The sequence below is a fragment of the Hypanus sabinus genome, chromosome 5, assembly GCF_030144855.1.
Source record: "Hypanus sabinus isolate sHypSab1 chromosome 5, sHypSab1.hap1, whole genome shotgun sequence".
In the NCBI taxonomy this organism is placed as follows: Eukaryota; Metazoa; Chordata; class Chondrichthyes; order Myliobatiformes; family Dasyatidae; genus Hypanus; species Hypanus sabinus.
This window is the reverse complement of record NC_082710.1, coordinates 154516555-154537584: the sequence shown is the minus strand read 5'-3', so window position 1 is coordinate 154537584 and position 21030 is coordinate 154516555. Positions and strand designations below refer to the sequence as shown.

The window sequence follows — 21030 nt, the reverse complement described above, 5'->3', positions numbered from 1 at the left end:
TGTCAACAACCTCCCCTCGATGGAGTCTGTCTACAACCTCCCCTCTATGGAGTCTGTCTACAACCTCCCCTCTATGGACTGTCTACAACCTCTCCTCTATGAAGTCTGTCTACAACCTCCCCTCTATGGACTCTGTCTACAACCTCCCCTCTATGGAGTTTGTCTACAACCTCCCCTCGATGGACTCTGCCAACAACCTCCCCTCTATGGAGTTTGTCTACAACCTCCCCTCTATGGACTCTGTCTACAACCTCCCCTCTATGGACTCTGCCTACAACCTCCCCTCTATGGAGTCTGTCTACAACCTCCCCTCTATGGACTCTGTCTACAACCTCCCCTCTATGGATTCTGTCTACAACCTCCCCTCTATGGACTCTGCCTACAACCTCCCCTCTATGGATTCTGTCTACAACCTCCCCTCTATGGACTCTGTCTACAACCTCCCCTCTATGGATTCTGTCTACAACCTCCCCTCTATGGACTCTGTCTACAACCTCCCCTCTATGGACTCTGCCTACAACCTCCCCTCTATGGATTCTGTCTACAACCTCCCCTCTATGGATTCTGTCTACAACCTCCCCTCTATGGACCCTGTCTACAACCTCCCCTCGATGGACTCTGTCTACAACCTCCCCTCTATGGACTCTGCCTACAACCTCCCCTCTATGGATTCTGTCTACAACCTCCCCTCTATGGACTCTGCCTACAACCTCCCCTCTATGGATTCTGCCTACAACCTCCCCTCTATGGACTCTGCCTACAACCTCCCCTCTATGGATTCTGTCTACAACCTCCCCTCTATGGACTCTGCCTACAACCTCCCCTCTATGGATTCTGCCTACAACCTCCCCTCTATGGATTCTGTCTACAACCTCCCCTCTATGGATTCTGTCTACAACCTCCCCTCTATGGATTCTGTCTACAACCTCCCCTCTATGGACTCTGCCTACAACCTCCCCTCTATGGATTCTGCCTACAACCTCCCCTCTATGGATTCTGTCTACAACCTCCCCTCTATGGACTCTGCCTACAACCTCCCCTCTATGGGGTCTGTCTACAACCTCCCCTCTATGGATTCTGCCTACAACCTCCCCTCTATGGATTCTGTCTACAACCTCCCCTCTATGGACTGTCTACAACCTCCCCTCTATGGGGTCTGTCTACAACCTCCCCTCTATGGAGTCTGTCTACAACCTCCCCTCTATGGACTCTGTCTACAACCTCCCCTCTATGGACTCTGTCTACAACCTTCCCTCTATGGATTCTGTCTACAACCTCCCCTCTATGGGGTCTGTCTACAACCTCCCCTCTATGGACTCTGTCTACAACCTCCCCTCTATGGATTCTGTCTACAACCTCCCCTCTATGGGGTCTGTCTACAACCTCCCCTCTATGGACTCTGTCTACAACCTCCCCTCTATGGACTCTGTCTACAACCTTCCCTCTATGGATTCTGTCTACAACCTCCCCTCTATGGACTCTGTCTACAACCTCTCCTCTATGGACTCTGTCTACAACCTCTCCTCTATGGACTCTGTCTACAACCTCCCCTCTATGGACTCTGTCTACAACCTCCCCTCTATGGAGTCTGTCTACAACCTCCCCTCTATGGACTCTGTCTACAACCTGCCCTCTATGGACTCTGTCTACAACCTCCCCTCTATGGACTCTGTCGACAACCTCCCCTCTATGGACTCTGTCGACAATCTCTCCTCTATGGACTCTGTCTACAACCTCCCCTCTATGCACTGTCTACAACCTCCCCTCTATGGACTCTGCCTACAACCTCCCCTCTATGGACTCTGTCTACAACCTCCCCTCTATGGAGTCTGTCTACAACCTTCCCTCTAGGGACACTGTCTACAACTTCTCCTCTGTGGAGTCTGTCTACAACCTCCACTCTATGGACTGTCTACAACCTCCCCTCTATGGGGTCTGTCTACAACCTCCCCTCTATGGACTCTGTCTACAACCTCCCCTTTATGGAGTCTGTCTACAACCTCCCCTCTATGGAGTCTGTCTACAACCTCCCCTCTATGGGGTCTGTCTACAACCTCCCCTCTATGGAGTCTGTCTACAACCTCTCCTCTATGGAGTCTGTCTACAACCTCCCCTCTATGGACTGTCTACAACCTCCCCTCTATGGACTGTCCACAACTTCTCCTCTATGGAGGCTGTCTACAACCTCCCCTCTATGGATTCTGTCTACAACCTCCCCTCTATGGAGTCTGTCTACAACGTCCCCTCTATGGAGTCTGTCTACAACCTCCCCTCATTGGACTCTGTCTACAACCTCCCCTCTATGGGGTCTGTCTACAACCTCCCCTCTATGGACTCTGTCTACAACCTCCCCTCTATGGACTCTGTCTACAACCTCCCCTCTATGGACTCTGTCTACAACCTCCCCTCTATGGGGTCTGTCTACAACCTTCCCTCGATGGACTCTGTCTACAACCTCCACTCTATGGACTCTGTCTACAACTCCCCTCTATGGGGTCTGTCTACAAGCTCCCCTCTATGGGGTCTGTCTACAACCTCCCCTCTATGGACTCTGTCTACAACCTACCCTCTATGGACTCTGTCTACAACCTCCCCTCTATGGATTCTGTCTACAACCTCCCCTCTATGGACTCTGTCTACAACCTCCCCTCTATGGACTCTGTCTACAACCTCCCCTCTATGGGCTGTCTACAACTTCTCCTCTGTGGAGTCTGTCTACAACCTCCACTCTATGGACTGTCTACAACCTCCCCTCTATGGGCTCTGTCAACAACCTCCCCTCTATGGGGTCTGTCTACAACCTCCCCTCTATGCATTCTGTCTACAACCTCCCCTCTATGGACCCTGTCTACAACCTCCCCTCTATGGAGTCTGTCTACAACCTCCCCTCTATGGACCCTGTCTACAACCTCCCCTCTATGGAGTCTGTCTACAACCTCCCCTCTATGGACTCTGTCTACAACCTCCCCTCTATGGAGTCTGTCTACAACCTCCCCTCTATGGAGTCTGTCTACAACCTCCCCTCTATGAAGTCTGTCTACAACCTCCCCTCTATGGAGTCTGTCTACAACCTCTCCTCTATGAAGTCTGTCTACAACCTCCCCTCTATGGAGTCTGTCTACAACCTCCCCTCTATGGACTCTGTCTACAACCTCCCCTCTATGGACTCTGTCTACAACCTCCCCTCTATGGACTGTCCACAACTTCTCCTCTATGGAGCATGTCTACAACCTCCCCTCTATGGATTCTGTCTACAAACTCCCCTCTATGGAGTCTGTCTACAACCTCCCCTCTATGGAGTCTGTCTACAACCTCCCCTCTATGGAGTCTGTCTACAACCTCCCCTCTATGGACTCTGTCGACAACCTCCCCTCTATGGACTCTGTCGACAACCTCCCCTCTATGGATTCTGCCTACAACCTCCCCTCTATGGAGTCTGTCTACAACCTCCCCTCTATGGTGTCTGCCTACAACCTCCCCTCTATGGAGTCTGTCTACAACCTCCCCTCTATGGAGTCTGTCTACAACCTCCCCTCTATGGACTCTGCCTACAACCTCCCCTCTATGGAGTCTGTCTACAACCTCCCCTCTATGCAGTCTGTCTACAACCTCCCCTCTATGGACTCTGTCTACAACCTCCCCTCTATGGATTCTGTCTACAACCTCCCCTCTATGGACTCTGTCTATAACCTCCCCTCTATGGACTGTCTACAACTTCTCCTCTATGGATTCTGTCTACAACCTCCCCTCTATGGACTCTGTCTACAACCTCCCCTCTATGGACTGTCTACAACTTCTCCTCTATGGAGTCTGTCTACAACCTCCCCTCTATGGACTCTGTCGACAACCTCCCCTCTATGGATTCTGTCTACAACCTTCCCTCTATGGACCCTGTCTACAACCTCCCCTCTATGGAGTGTGTCTACAACCTCCCCTCTATGGACTCTGTCTACAACCTCCCCTCTATGGAGTCTGTCTACAACCTCCCCTCTATGGGGTCTGTCTACAACCTCCCCTCTATGGAGTCTGTCTACAACCTCTCCTCTATGGAGTCTGTCTACAACCTCCCCTCTATGGAGTCTGTCTACAACCTCCCCTCTATGGGGTCTGCCTACAACCTCCTCTCTATGGAGTCTGTCTACAACCTCCCCTCTATGGAGTCTGTCTACAACCTCCCCTCTATGGACTCTGCCTACAACCTCCCCTCTATGGAGTCTGTCTACAACCTCCCCTCTATGGAGTCTGTCTACAACCTCCCCTCTATGGGGTCTGTCTACAACCTCCCCTCTATGGACTCTGTCTACAACCTCCCCTCTATGGACTCTGTCTACAACCTCCCCTCTATGGAGTCTGTCTACAACCTCCCCTCTATGGAGTCTGTCTACAACCTCCCCTCTATGGGGTCTGTCTACAACCTCCCCTCTATGGACTCTGTCTACAACCTCCCCTCTATGGGGTCTGTCTACAACCTCCCCTCTATGGACTCTGTCTACAACCTCCCCTCTATGGACTGTCTACAACTTCTCCTCTATGGAGTCTGTCTACAACCTCCCCTCTATGGACTCTGTCGACAACCTCCCCTCTATGGATTCTGTCTACAACCTTCCCTCTATGGACCCTGTCTACAACCTCCCCTCTATGGAGTGTGTCTACAACCTCCCCTCTATGGACTCTGTCTACAACCTCCCCTCTATGGAGTCTGTCTACAACCTCCCCTCTATGGGGTCTGTCTACAACCTCCCCTCTATGGAGTCTGTCTACAACCTCTCCTCTATGGAGTCTGTCTACAACCTCCCCTCTATGGAGTCTGTCTACAACCTCCCCTCTATGGGGTCTGCCTACAACCTCCTCTCTATGGAGTCTGTCTACAACCTCCCCTCTATGGAGTCTGTCTACAACCTCCCCTCTATGGACTCTGCCTACAACCTCCCCTCTATGGAGTCTGTCTACAACCTCCCCTCTATGGAGTCTGTCTACAACCTCCCCTCTATGGGGTCTGTCTACAACCTCCCCTCTATGGACTCTGTCTACAACCTCCCCTCTATGGACTCTGTCTACAACCTCCCCTCTATGGAGTCTGTCTACAACCTCCCCTCTATGGAGTCTGTCTACAACCTCCCCTCTATGGGGTCTGTCTACAACCTCCCCTCTATGGACTCTGTCTACAACCTCCCCTCTATGGGGTCTGTCTACAACCTCCCCTCTATGGACTCTGTCTACAACCTCCCCTCTATGGGGTCTGTCTACAACCTCCCCTCGATGGACTCTGTCTACAACCTCCCCTCTATGGACTCTGTCTACAACCTCCCCTCTATGGACTCTGTCTACAACCTCCCCTCTATGGACTCTGTCTACAACCTCCCCTCTATGGATTCTGTCTACAACCTCCCCTCGATGGACTCTGTCTACAACCTCCCCTCTATGGACTCTGTCTACAACCTCCCCTCTATGGGGTCTGTCTACATCCTCCCCTCTATGGAGTCTGTCTACAACCTCCCCTCTATGGAGTCTGTCTACAACCTCTCCTCTATGGACTCTGTCTACAACCTCCCCTCTATGGACTCTGTCTACAACCTCTCCTCCACTTTCAAGAAGGAGCTAGATAGATATCTGATGGATAGGGTAATCAAGGGATATCGGGACAAGGCAGGGACTGGGAATAGATAGTGAATGATCAGCCATGATCTCAGAATGGCGGTGAAGACTCGAGGGGCCGAATGGTCTACTTCTGCACCTATTGTCTATTGTCTATGGACTCTGTCTACAACCTCCCCTCTATGGATTCTGTCTACAATCTCCCCTCTATGGATTCTGTCTACAACCTCCACTCTATGGACTCTGTCTACAACCTCCCCTCTATGGACTCTGTCTACAACCTCCCCTCTATGGACTGTCCACAACTTCTCCTCTATGGAGGCTGTCTACAACCTCCCCTCTATGGATTCTGTCTACAACCTCCCCTCTATGGAGTCTGTCTACAACGTCCCCTCTATGGACTCTGTCGACAACCTCCCCTCTATGGATTCTGCCTACAACCTCCCCTCTATGGTGTCTGCCTACAACCTCCCCTCTATGGAGTCTGTCTACAACCTCCCCTCTATGGAGTCTGTCTACAACCTCCCCTCTATGGACTCTGCCTACAACCTCCCCTCTATGGAGTCTGTCTACAACCTCCCTTCTATGGACTGTCTACAACCTCCCCTCTATGGACTCTGTCTACAACCTCCCCTCTATGGACTGTCTACAACCTCCCCTCTATGGACTCTGTCTACAACCTCCCCTCTATGGAGTCTGTCTACAACCTCCCCTCTATGGAGTCTGTCTACAACCTCCCCTCTATGGGGTCTGTCTACAACCTCCCCTCTATGGACTCTGTCTACAACCTCCCCTCTATGGGGTCTGTCTACAACCTCCCCTCTATGGACTCTGTCTACAACCTCCCCTCTATGGGGTCTGTCTACAACCTCCCCTCGATGGACTCTGTCTACAACCTCCCCTCTATGGACTCTGTCTACAACCTCCCCTCTATGGACTCTGTCTACAACCTCCCCTCTATGGACTCTGTCTACAACCTCCCCTCTATGGATTCTGTCTACAACCTCCCCTCGATGGACTCTGTCTACAACCTCCCGTCTATGGACTCTGTCTACAACCTCCCCTCAATGGGGTCTGTCTACATCCTCCCCTCTATGGAGTCTGTCTACAACCTCCCCTCTATGGAGTCTGTCTACAACCTCTCCTCTATGGACTCTGTCTACAACCTCCCCTCTATGGACTCTGTCTACAACCTCTCCTCCACTTTCAAGAAGGAGCTAGATAGATATCTGATGGATAGGGTAATCAAGGGATATGGGGACAAGGCAGGGACTGGGTATTGATAGTGAATGATCAGCCATGATCTCAGAATGGCGGTGAAAACTCGAGGGGCCGAATGGTCTTCTTCTGCACCTATTGTCTATTGTCTATGGACTCTGTCTACAACCTCCCCTCTATGGATTCTGTCTACAATCTCCCCTCTATGGATTCTGTCTACAACCTCCCCTCTATGGAGTCTGTCTACAACCTCCCCTCTATGGAGTCTGTCTACAACCTCCACTCTATGGATTCTGTCTACAACCTCCCCTCTATGGATTCTGTCTACAATCTCCCCTCTATGGATTCTGTCTACAACCTCCCCTCTATGGACTCTGTCTACAACCTCCCCTCTATGGACTCTGTCTACAACCTCCCCTCTATGGAGTCTGTCTACAACCTCCCCTCTATGAAGTCTGTCTACAACCTCCCCTCTATGGAGTCTGTCTACAACCTCTCCTCTATGAAGTCTGTCTACAACCTCCCCTCTATGGAGTCTGTCTACAACCTCCCCTCTATGGAGTCTGTCTACAACCCCCCCTCTATGGACTCTGTCTACAACCTCCCCTCTATGGACTGTCCACAACTTCTCCTCTATGGAGCATGTCTACAACCTCCCCTCTATGGATTCAGTCTACAACCTCCCCTCTATGGAGTCTGTCTACAACCTCCCCTCTATGGACTGTCTACAACCTCCCCTCAATGGACTCTGTCTACAACCTCCCCTCTATGGACTCTGTCTACAACCTCCCCTCTATGGACTGTCTACAACTTCTCCTCTGTGGAGTCTGTCTACAACCTCCACTCTATGGACTGTCTACAACCTCCCCTCTATGGACTCTGTCTACAACCTCCCCTCTATGGGGTCTGTCTACAACCTCCCCTCGATGGACTCTGTCTACAACCTCCCCTCTATGGACTCTGTCTACAACCTCCCCTCTATGGACTCTGTCTACAACCTCCCCTCTATGGATTCTGTCTACAACCTCCCCTCGATGGACTCTGTCTACAACCTCCCCTCTATGGACTCTGTCTACAACCTCCCCTCTATGGGGTCTGTCTACATCCTCCCCTCTATGGAGTCTGTCTACAACCTCCCCTCTATGGAGTCTGTCTACAACCTCTCCTCTATGGACTCTGTCTACAACCTCCCCTCTATGGACTCTGTCTACAACCTCTCCTCCACTTTCAAGAAGGAGCTAGATAGATATCTGATGGATAGGGTAATCAAGGGATATCGGGACAAGGCAGGGACTGGGAATAGATAGTGAATGATCAGACATGATCTCAGAATGGCGGTGAAGACTCGAGGGGCCGAATGGTCTACTTCTGCACCTATTGTCTATTGTCTATGGACTCTGTCTACAACCTCCCCTCTATGGATTCTGTCTACAATCTCCCCTCTATGGATTCTGTCTACAACCTCCCCTCTATGGGCTCTGTCTACAACCTCCCCTCTATGGACTCTGTCTACAACCTCCCCTCTATGGACTGTCCACAACTTCTCCTCTATGGAGGCTGTCTACAACCTCCCCTCTATGGATTCTGTCTACAACCTCCCCTCTATGGAGTCTGTCTACAACGTCCCCTCTATGGACTCTGTCGACAACCTCCCCTCTATGGATTCTGCCTACAACCTCCCCTCTATGGTGTCTGCCAACAACCTCCCCTCTATGGAGTCTGTCTACAACCTCCCCTCTATGGAGTCTGTCTACAACCTCCCCTCTATGGACTCTGCCTACAACCTCCCCTCTATGGAGTCTGTCTACAACCTCCCTTCTATGGACTGTCTACAACCTCCCCTCTATGGACTCTGTCTACAACCTCCCCTCTATGGACTGTCTACAACCTCCCCTCTATGGACTCTGTCTACAACCTCCCCTCTATGGAGTCTGTCTACAACCTCCCCTCTATGGAGTCTGTCTACAACCTCCCCTCTATGGGGTCTGTCTACAACCTCCCCTCTATGGTCTCTGTCTACAACCTCCCCTCTATGGGGTCTGTCTACAACCTCCCCTCTATGGACTCTGTCTACAACCTCACCTCTATGGGGTCTGTCTACAACCTCCCCTCGATGGACTCTGTCTACAACCTCCCCTCTATGGACTCTGTCTACAACCTCCCCTCTATGGACTCTGTCTACAACCTCCCCTCTATGGAGTCTGTCTACAACCTCCACTCTATGGATTCTGTCTACAACCTCCCCTCTATGGACTCTGTCTACAACCTCTCCTCTATGGATTCTGTCTACAACCTCCCCTCTATGGAGTCTGTCTACAACCTCCACTCTATGGATTCTATCTACAACCTCCCCTCTATGGACTCTGTCTACAACCTCCCCTCTATGGACTCTGTCTACAACCTCCCCTCTATGGACTCTGTCTACAACCTCCCCTCTATGGACTCTGTCTACAACCTCCACTCTATGGAGTCTGTCTACAACCTCCCCTCTATGGACTCTGTCTACAACCTCCCCTCTATGGAGTCTGTCTACAACCTCCACTCTATGGATTCTGTCTACAACCTCCCCTCTATGGACTCTGTCTACAACATCCCCTCTATGGAGTCTGTCTACAACCTCTCCTCTATGGTGTCTGTCTACAACCTCCCCTCTATGGAGTCTGTCTACAACCTCCCCTCTATGGATTCTGTCTACAACCTCCCCTCTATGGACTCTGTCGACAACCTCCCCTCTATGGAGTCTGTCTACAACCTCTCCTCTATGGATTCTGTCTACAACCTCCCCTCTATGGACTGTCTACAACCTCCCCTCTATAGATTCAGTATACAACCTCCCCTCTATGGATTCTGTCTACAACCTCCCCTCTATGGAGTCTGTCTACAACCTCCCCTCTATGGACTGTCCACAACTTCTCCTCTATGGAGTCTGTCTACAACCTCTCCTCTATGGATTCTGTCTACAACCTCCCCTCTATGGATTCTGTCTACAAACTCCCCTCTATGGACTCTGTCTACAACCTCCCCTCTATGGATTCTGTCTACAACCTCCCCTCTATGGACTGTCCACAACTTCTCCTCTATGGAGGCTGTCTACAACCTCCCCTCTATGGATTCTGTCTACAACCTCCCCTCTATGGACTCTGTCTACAACCTCCCCTCTATGGACTCTGTCTACAACCTCCCCTCTATGGATTCTGTCTACAACCTCCCCTCTATGGACTCTGTCTACAACCTCCCCTCTATGGAGTCTGTCTACAACCTCCCCTCTATGGACTCTGTCTACAACCTCCCCTCTATGGATTCTGTCTACAACCTCCCCTCTATGGACTCTGTCTACAACCTCCCCTCTATGGACTCTGTCTACAACTTCTCCTCTATGGACTCTGTCGACAACCTCCCCTCTATGGACTCTGTCGACAACCTCCCCTCTATGGACTCTGTCTACAACTTCTCCTCTATGGACTCTGTCGACAACCTCCCCTCTATGGACTCTGTCTACAACCTCCCCTCTATGGAATCTGTCTACAACCTCCCCTCTATGGATTCTGTCTACAACCTCCCCTCTATGGACTCTGTCTACAACCTCCCCTCTATGGACTCTGTCTACAACCTCCCCTCTATGGACTGTCTACTACCTCCCCTCTATGGATTCTGTCTGCAACCTCCCCTCTATGGACTGTCTACAACCTCCCCTCTATGGATTCTGTCTACAACCTCCCCTCTATGTAGTCTGTCTACAACCTCCCCTCTATGTAGTCTGTCTACAACCTCCCCTCTATGGAGTCTGTCTACAACCTCCCCTCTATGGACTCTGCCTACAACCTCCCCTCTATGGACTCTGCCTACAACCTCCCCTCTATGGACTCTGTCTACAACCTCCCCTCTATGGACTCTGCCGACAACCTCCCCTCTATGGACTGTCTACAGCCTCTCCTCTATGGAGTCTGTCCACAACCTCCCCTCTATGGACTCTGTCTACAACCTCCCCTCTATGGAGTCTGTCTACACCCTCCCCTCTATGGAGTCTGTCTACAACCTCCCCTCTATGGACTCTGTCGACAACCTCCCCTCTATGGATTCTGCCTACAACCTCCCCTCTATGTAGTCTCTCTACAACCTCCCCTCTATGGAGTCTGTCTACAACCTCCCCTCTATGGACTCTGCTTACAACCTCCCCTCTATGGACTCTGCCTACAACCTCCCCTCTATGGACTCTGTCTACAACCTCCCCTCTATGGACTCTGTCGACAACCTCCCCTCTATGAATTCTGTCTACAACCTCCCCTCTATGGACTGTCTACAACCTCCCCTCTATGGACTGTCTACAGCCTCCCCTCTATGGACTCTGTTGACAACCTCCCCTCTATGTAGTCTGTCTACAACCTCCCCTCTATGGAGTCTGTCTACAACCTCCCCTCTATGGACTCTGTCTACAGCCTCCCCTCTATGGACTCTGTCTACAACCTCCCCTCTATGGACTCTGTCTACAACCTCCCCTCTATGGACTCTGTTGACAACCTCCCCTCTATGTAGTCTGTCTACAACCTCACCTCTATGGAGTCTGTCTACAACCTCCCCTCTATGGACTCTGCCTACAACCTCCCCTCTATGGACTCTGCCTACAACCTCCCCTCTATGGACTCTGTCTACAACCTCCCCTCTATGGACTCTGTCGACAACCTCCCCTCTATGGACTGTCTACAACCTCTGCTCTATGCAGTCTGTCCACAACCTCCCCTCTATGGACTCTGTCTACAACCTCCCCTCTATGGACTCTGTTGACAACCTCCCCTCTATGGAGTCTGTCTACAACCTCTCCTCTATGGACTGTCTACAACCTCCCCTCTATGGACTCTGTTGACAACCTCCCCTCTATGGAGTCTGTCTACAACCTCTCCTCTATGGAGTCTGTCCACAACCTCCCCTCTATGGAGTCTGTCTACAACCTCCCCTCTATGGACTGTCTACTACCTCCCCTCTATGGACTCTGTCAACAACCTCCCCTCGATGGAGTCTGTCTACAACCACCCCTCTATGGAGTCTGTCTACAACCTCCCCTCTATGGACTGTCTACAACCTCCCCTCTATGGATTCTGCCTACAACCTCCCCTCTATGGACTCTGTCGACAACCTCCCCTCTATGGATTCTGCCTACAACCTCCCCTCTATGTAGTCTGTCTACAACCTCCCCTCTATGGAGTCTGTCTACAACCTCCCCTCTATGGACTCTGCCTACAACCTCCCCTCTATGGACTCTGCCTACAACCTCCCCTCTATGGACTCTGCCTACAACCTCCCCTCTATGGACTCTGTCTACAACCTCCCCTCTATGGACTCTGTCGACAACCTCCCCTCTATGGACTGTCTACAACCTCTCCTCTATGGAGTCTGTCCACAACCTCCCCTCTATGGAGTCTGTCTACAACCTCCCCTCTATGGACTGTCTACAACCTCCCCTCTATGGACTCTGTCAACAACCTCCCCTCGATGGAGTCTGTCTACAACCTCCCCTCTATGGAGTCTGTCTACAACCTCCCCTCTATGGACTGTCTACAACCTCCCCTCTATGGACTCTGTCTACAACCTCCCCTCTATGGAGTTTGTCTACAACCTCCCCTCGATGGACTCTGCCAACAACCTCCCCTCTATGGAGTTTGTCTACAACCTCCCCTCTATGGACTCTGTCTACAACCTCCCCTCTATGGACTCTGCCTACAACCTCCCCTCTATGGAGTCTGTCTACAACCTCCCCTCTATGGACTCTGTCTACAACCTCCCCTCTATGGATTCTGTCTACAACCTCCCCTCTATGGACTCTGCCTACAACCTCCCCTCTATGGATTCTGTCTACAACCTCCCCTCTATGGACTCTGTCTACAAACTCCCCTCTATGGATTCTGTCTACAACCTCCCCTCTATGGACTCTGTCTACAACCTCCCCTCTATGGATTCTGTCTACAACCTCCCCTCTATGGACTCTGCCTACAACCTCCCCTCTATGGATTCTGTCTACAACCTCCCCTCTATGGATTCTGTCTACAACCTCCCCTCTATGGACCCTGTCTACAACCTCCCCTCGATGGACTCTGTCTACAACCTCCCCTCTATGGACTCTGCCTACAACCTCCACTCTATGGATTCTGTCTACAACCTCCCCTCTATGGACTCTGCCTACAACCTCCCCTCTATGGATTCTGCCTACAACCTCCCCTCTATGGACTCTGCCTACAACCTCCCCTCTATGGATTCTGTCTACAACCTCCCCTCTATGGACTCTGCCTACAACCTCCCCTCTATGGATTCTGCCTACAACCTCCCCTCTATGGATTCTGTCTACAACCTCCCCTCTATGGATTCTGTCTACAACCTCCCCTCTATGGATTCTGTCTACAACCTCCCCTCTATGGACTCTGCCTACAACCTCCCCTCTATGGATTCTGCCTACAACCTCCCCTCTATGGATTCTGTCTACAACCTCCCCTCTATGGACTCTGCCTACAACCTCCCCTCTATGGGGTCTGTCTACAACCTCCCCTCTATGGATTCTGTCTACAACCTCCCCTCTATGGACTCTGCCTACAACCTCCCCTCTATGGGGTCTGTCTACAACCTCCCCTCTATGGATTCTGCCTACAACCTCCCCTCTATGGATTCTGTCTACAACCTCCCCTCTATGGACTGTCTACAACCTCCCCTCTATGGGGTCTGTCTACAACCTCCCCTCTATGGAGTCTGTCTACAACCTCTCCTCTTTGGACTCTGTCTACAACCTCTCCTCTATGGACTCTGTCTACAACCTCCCCTCTATGGACTCTGTCTACAACCTTCCCTCTATGGATTCTGTCTACAACCTCCCCTCTATGGACTCTGTCTACAACCTCCCCTCTATGGACTCTGTATACAACCTCCCCTCTATGGACTCTGTCTACAACCTCCCCTCTATGGACTCTGTCTACAACCTCCCCTCTATGGACTCTGTCGACAACCTCCCCTCTATGGACTCTGTCGACAACCTCCCCTCTATGGACTCTGTCTACAACCTTCCCTCTATGGATTCTGTCTACAACCTCCCCTCTATGGACTCTGTCTACAACCTCCCCTCTATGGACTCTGTCGACAACCTCCCCTCTATGGACTCTGTCTACAACCTCCCCTCTATGGACTCTGTCTACAACCTCCCCTCTATGGATTCTGTCTACAACCTCCCCTCGATGGACTCTGTCTACAACCTCCCCTCTATGGACTGTCTACAACCTCCCCTCTATGGACTCTGTCTACAACCTCCCCTCTATGGACTCTGTCTACAACCTCCCCTCTATGGAGTCTGTCTACAACCTCCCCTCTATGGAGTCTGTCTACAACCTCCCCTCTATGGATTCTGTCTACAACCTCCCCTCTATGGACTCTGTCTACATCCTCCCCTCTATGGAGTCTGTCTACAACCTCCCCTCTATGGATTCTGTCTACAACCTCTCCTCTATGGAGTCTGTCTACAACCTCCCCTCTATGGACTGTCCACAACTTCTCCTCTATGGAGGCTGTCTACAACCTCCCCTCTATGGACTCTGTCTACAACCTCCACTCTATGGACTCTGTCTACAACCTCCCCTCTATGGACTCTGTCTACCACCTCCCCTCTATGGACTCTGCCTACAACCTCTCCTCTATGGATTCTATCTACAACCTCCCCTCTATGGATTCTGTCTACAACCTCCCCTCTATGGACCCTGTCTACAACCTCCCCTCGATGGACTCTGTCTACAACCTCCCCTCTATGGACTCTGCCTACAACCTCCCCTCTATGGATTCTGTCTACAACCTCCCCTCTATGGACTGCCTACAACCTCCCCTCTATGGATTCTGCCTACAACCTCCCCTCTATGGACTCTGCCTACAACCTCCCCTCTATGGATTCTGTCTACAACCTCCCCTCTATGGACTCTGCCTACAACCTCCCCTCTATGGATTCTGCCTACAACCTCCCCTCTATGGATTCTGTCTACAACCTCCCCTCTATGGATTCTGTCTACATCCTCCCCTCTATGGATTCTGTCTACAACCTCCCCTCTATGGACTCTGCCTACAACCTCCCCTCTATGGATTCTGCCTACAACCTCCCCTCTATGGATTCTGTCTACAACCTCCCCTCTATGGACTCTGCCTACAACCTCCCCTCTATGGGGTCTGTCTACAACCTCCCCTCTATGGATTCTGCCTACAACCTCACCTCTATGGATTCTGTCTACAACCTCCCCTCTATGGACTGTCTACAACCTCCCCTCTATGGATTCTGTCTACAACCTCCCCTCTATGGGGTCTGTCTACAACCTCCCCTCTATGGACTCTGTCTACAACCTCCCCTCTATGGACTCTGTCTACAACCTCCCCTCTATGGACTGTCTACAACCTCCCCTCTATGGACTGTCTACAACCTCCCCTCTATGGTGTCTGTCTACAACCTCCCCTCTATGGACCCTGTCTACAACCTCCCCTCTATGGACTCTGTCGACAATCTCTCCTCTATGGAGTCTGTCTACAACCTCTCCTCTTTGGACTCTGTCTACAACTTCTCCTCTATGGAGTCTGTCTACAACCTCCCCTCTATGGACTCTGTCTACAACCTCCCCTCTATGGAGTCTGTCTACAACCTCTCCTCTTTGGACTCTGTCGACAACCTCCCCTCTATGGACTCTGTCGACAACCTCCCCTCTATGGACTCTGTCTACAACTTCTCCTCTATGGACTCTGTCGACAACCTCCCCTCTATGGACTCTGTCTACAACCTCCCCTCTATGGATTCTGTCTACAACCTCCCCTCTATGGAGTCTGTCTACAACCTCCCCTCTATGGATTCTGTCTACAACCTCCCCTCTATGGAGTCTGTCTACAACCTCCCCTCTATGGATTCTGTCTACAACCTCCCCTCTATGGAGTCTGTCTACAACCTCCCCTCTATGGAGTCTGTCTACAACCTCCCCTCTATGGACTCTGTCGACAACCTCCCCTCTATGGACTCTGTCTACAACTTCTCCTCTATGGACTCTGTCTACAACCTCCCCTCTATGGACTCTGTCTACAACCTCCCCTCTATGGATTCTGTCTACAACCTCCCCTCTATGGAGTCTGTCTACAACCTCCCCTCTATGGATTCTGTCTACAACCTCCCCTCTATGGACTCTGTCTACAACCTCCCCTCTATGGATTCTGTCTACAACCTCCCCTCTATGGACTCTGTCTACAACCTCCCCTCTATGGAGTCTGTCTACAACCTCCCCTCTATGGAGTCTGTCTACAACCTCCCCTCTATGGACTCTGTCTACAACTTCTCCTCTATGGACTCTGTCGACAACCTCCCCTCTATGGATTCTGTCTACAACCTCCCCTCTATGGACTCTGTCTACAACCTCCCCTCTATGGACTCTGTCGACAACCTCCCCTCTATGGATTCTGTCTACAACCTCCCCTCTATGGACTCTGTCTACAACCTCCCCTCTATGGACTCTGTCTACAACCTCCCCTCTATGGACTGTCTACAACCTCCCCTCTATGGATTCTGTCTACAACCTCCCCTCTATGGAGTCTGTCTACAACCTCCCCTCTATGGATTCTGTCTACAACCTCCCCTCTATGGACTCTGTCTACAACCTCCCCTCTATGGATTCTGTCGACAACCTCCCCTCTATGGACTGTCTACAACCTCCCCTCTATGGACTCTGTCTACAACCTCCCCTCTATGGACTCTGTCGACAACCTCCCCTCTATGGACTGTCTACAACCTCCCCTCTATGGAGTCTGTCTACAACCTCCCCTCTATGGACTGTCTACAACCTCCCCTCTATGGACTCTGTCAACAACCTCCCCTCGATGGAGTCTGTCTACAACCTCCCCTCTATGGACTGTCTACAACCTCCCCTCTATGGACTCTGTCTACAACCTCCCCTCTATGGAGTCTGTCTACAACCTCCCCTCTATGGACTCTGTCTACAACCTCCCCTCTATGGAGTTTGTCTACAACCTCCCCTCGATGGACTCTGCCTACAACCTCCCCTCTATGGAGTTTGTCTACAACCTCCCCTCTATGGACTCTGTCTACAACCTCCCCTCTATGGACTCTGCCTACAACCTCCCCTCTATGGAGTCTGTCTACAACCTCCCCTCTATGGACTCTGTCTACAACCTCCCCTCTATGGATTCTGTCTACAACCTCCCCTCTATGGACTCTGCCTACAACCTCCCCTCTATGGATTCTGTCTACAACCTCCCCTCTATGGACTCTGTCTACAACCTCCCCTCTATGGATTCTGTCTACAACCTCCCCTCTATGGACTCTGTCTACAACCTCCCCTCTATGGACTCTGCCTACAACCTCCCCTCTATGGATTCTGTCTACAACCTCCCCTCTATGGATTCTGTCTACAACCTGCCCTCTATGGACCCTGTCTACAACCTCCCCTCGATGGACTCTGTCTACAACCTCCCCTCTATGGACTCTGCCTACAACCTCCCCTCTATGGATTCTGTCTACAACCTCCCCTCTATGGACTCTGCCTACAACCTCCCCTCTATGGATTCTGTCTACAACTTCTCCTCTATGGAGTCTGTCTACAACCTCCCCTCTATGGACTCTGCCTACAACCTCCCCTCTATGGATTCTGCCTACAACCTCCCCTCTATGGACTCTGCCTACAACCTCCCCTCTATGGATTCTGTCTACAACCTCCCCTCTATGGACTCTGCCTACAACCTCCCCTCTATGGATTCTGTCTACAACCTCCCCTCTATGGATTCTGTCTACAACCTCCCCTCTATGGATTCTGTCTACAACCTCCCCTCTATGGACTCTGCCTACAACCTCCCTTCTATGGATTCTGCCTACAACCTCCCCTCTATGGATTCTGTCTACAACCTCCCCTCTATGGACTCTGCCTACAACCTCCCCTCTATTGGGTCTGTCTACAACCTCCCCTCTATGGATTCTGCCTACAACCTCCCCTCTATGGATTCTGTCTACAACCTCCCCTCTATGGACTGTCTACAACCTCCCCTCTATGGACTGTCTACAACCTCCCCTCTATGGACTGTCTACAACCTCCCCTCTATGGAGTCTGTCTACAACCTCCCCTCTATGGACTGTCTACAACCTCCCCTCTATGGACTCTGTCAACAACCTCCCCTCGATGGAGTCTGTCTACAACCTCCCCTCTATGGACTGTCTACAACCTCCCCTCTATGGACTCTGTCTACAACCTCCCCTCTATGGAGTCTGTCTACAACCTCCCCTCTATGGACTCTGTCTACAACCTCCCCTCTATGGAGTTTGTCTACAACCTCCCCTCGATGGACTCTGCCTACAACCTCCCCTCTATGGACTCTGTCTACAACCTCCCCTCTATGGACTGTCTACAACCTCCCCTCTATGGATTCTGTCTACAACCTCCCCTCTATGGAGTCTGTCTACAACCTCCCCTCTATGGATTCTGTCTACAACCTCCCCTCTATGGACTCTGTCTACAACCTCCCCTCTATGGATTCTGTCGACAACCTCCCCTCTATGGACTGTCTACAACCTCCCCTCTATGGACTCTGTCTACAACCTCCCCTCTATGGACTCTGTCGACAACCTCCCCTCTATGGACTGTCTACAACCTCCCCTCTATGGAGTCTGTCTACAACCTCCCCTCTATGGACTGTCTACAACCTCCCCTCTATGGACTCTGTCAACAACCTCCCCTCGATGGAGTCTGTCTACAACCTCCCCTCTATGGACTGTCTACAACCTCCCCTCTATGGACTCTGTCTACAACCTCCCCTCTATGGAGTCTGTCTACAACCTCCCCTCTATGGACTCTGTCTACAACCTCCCCTCTATGGAGTTTGTCTACAACCTCCCCTCGATGGACTCTGCCTACAACCTCCCCTCTATGGAGTTTGTCTACAACCTCCCCTCTATGGACTCTGTCTACAACCTCCCCTCTATGGACTCTGCCTACAACCTCCCCTCTATGGAGTCTGTCTACAACCTCCCCTCTATGGACTCTGTCTACAACCTCCCCTCTATGGATTCTGTCTACAACCTCCCCTCTATGGACTCTGCCTACAACCTCCCCTCTATGGATTCTGTCTACAACCTCCCCTCTATGGACTCTGTCTACAACCTCCCCTCTATGGATTCTGTCTACAACCTCCCCTCTATGGACTCTGTCTACAACCTCCCCTCTATGGACTCTGCCTACAACCTCCCCTCTATGGATTCTGTCTACAACCTCCCCTCTATGGATTCTGTCTACAACCTGCCCTCTATGGACCCTGTCTACAACCTCCCCTCGATGGACTCTGTCTACAACCTCCCCTCTATGGACTCTGCCTACAACCTCCCCTCTATGGATTCTGTCTACAACCTCCCCTCTATGGACTCTGCCTACAACCTCCCCTCTATGGATTCTGTCTACAACTTCTCCTCTATGGAGTCTGTCTACAACCTCCCCTCTATGGACTCTGCCTACAACCTCCCCTCTATGGATTCTGCCTACAACCTCCCCTCTATGGACTCTGCCTACAACCTCCCCTCTATGGATTCTGTCTACAACCTCCCCTCTATGGACTCTGCCTACAACCTCCCCTCTATGGATTCTGTCTACAACCTCCCCTCTATGGATTCTGTCTACAACCTCCCCTCTATGGATTCTGTCTACAACCTCCCCTCTATGGACTCTGCCTACAACCTCCCTTCTATGGATTCTGCCTACAACCTCCCCTCTATGGATTCTGTCTACAACCTCCCCTCTATGGACTCTGCCTACAACCTCCCCTCTATGGGGTCTGTCTACAACCTCCCCTCTATGGATTCTGCCTACAACCTCCCCTCTATGGATTCTGTCTACAACCTCCCCTCTATGGACTGTCTACAACCTCCCCTCTATGGACTGTCTACAACCTCCCCTCTATGGACTCTGTCTACAACCTCCCCTCTATGGAGTCTGTCTACAACCTCCCCTCTATGGACTCTGTCTACACATCTCTCTATCTACATTCCCCCAATGGCGTGTGACTCAAATTGCCTCTGAGAACCCAAGTCCAGCTCCTGGCCTTCAGGTATGGCTGAGCTACTAAGCCCAGAGGAACTGTTTCTACGGACAGGAAAAGGGGCAAAGGCCCCTTAAAACCACTCACTTCAGTCGGATGGCAGCTCATGTAAGAGAAGGAAAACTCTGGTCTCAAAGCTCTGCTGCCTTGCGGCTATGCCCTCTCATGGGGAAGGCTGCGGGAGTGAACCCCAAGGGAAAAATCCACAGCTGGAGTCCTTAAGGCAGTCTTACGTTGAGCTCAATGCTGTCTGGAAACTCCTGCAAAACTGTTGCTACCAAACTGCATCTATCTCTGCCATTCCTTTGGGTTCACCAGATGCGTGGACAGGGGGAGTTTGCTGCAGGGGCAACAGCTCCCTCTCCATATTGTGCTGCCCTGTCTTGTGTCCCTGGACAGCTCGGAAGCAACATTCATAATCGACCCTGAACGACAGAGGCCTCATGGTAGTCTATCTACCTGTAGCTGTTGCACCTCATTCTGCATTGTCATTGTTTTCCCTATTTCAACCTCAGTGCACTGTGGAATGAACAGTATACTTTGCACAATATGGCAGCGCCTGTGACAATTCCAATTTCAAAGGTAAAATGTCATCGTTAACTCACCATGTAGTAAAAGTGATCAACATTGCTGCCATCAGTCAGACCCAGAGCTGTCAGAGTCACCTGGATGCTGTCACCAGGATAGAGTAGAACGTTGGGTGCTTCGATATACAGGAAGGCCTGGCTACTCTGATGGGATTTTATAGCAATCTCACTCTTTCCTTCTGTGCCAGTGGCTTTGGTCCCAGCAGTTACCTGGGGAGAAACAACAAACAAATAGAACGGAAAAGGTACCTGAGCAAGGACAGTCTGTCTATCAGCCCCTTAAATAGCTCAATTGTATCTGTTTCCACCAATCCAGCTGGCACTTAATGTTCTCTGTGTTAAATAACCTGTACAGCACCTCTTTAAAATCCCCCCCTCTTGCTTTAAAAGCAACGTTCTCTGGTATCCAATCTTTGCATTTCAGAAAAATTCATTGAGGTTTCAAATGAGTTTATTGAACACGGGTAGGTCTTGGGATGCAAGGGGAGGCTGACAGCAGAGCGAAGCGGCAAGCAGAATGTCTCCAGGGACCTTCATACGGCCATGC

At 51.2% G+C, this 21030-nt stretch overlaps 1 protein-coding gene across 1 annotated transcript in view; it reads right to left on the bottom strand.

Annotated features, from left to right (window-relative positions):
* The window catches only part of LOC132394797 (uncharacterized), a 118455-nt gene that overhangs the window by 69326 nt on the left and 28099 nt on the right, over positions 1-21030 (bottom strand). Inside the window, exon 9 of the mRNA XM_059971204.1 lies at positions 20502-20693. Within this exon, the coding sequence (XP_059827187.1) occupies positions 20502-20693 (192 nt within the window). The remainder of the gene's footprint in view (positions 1-20501; positions 20694-21030) is intronic.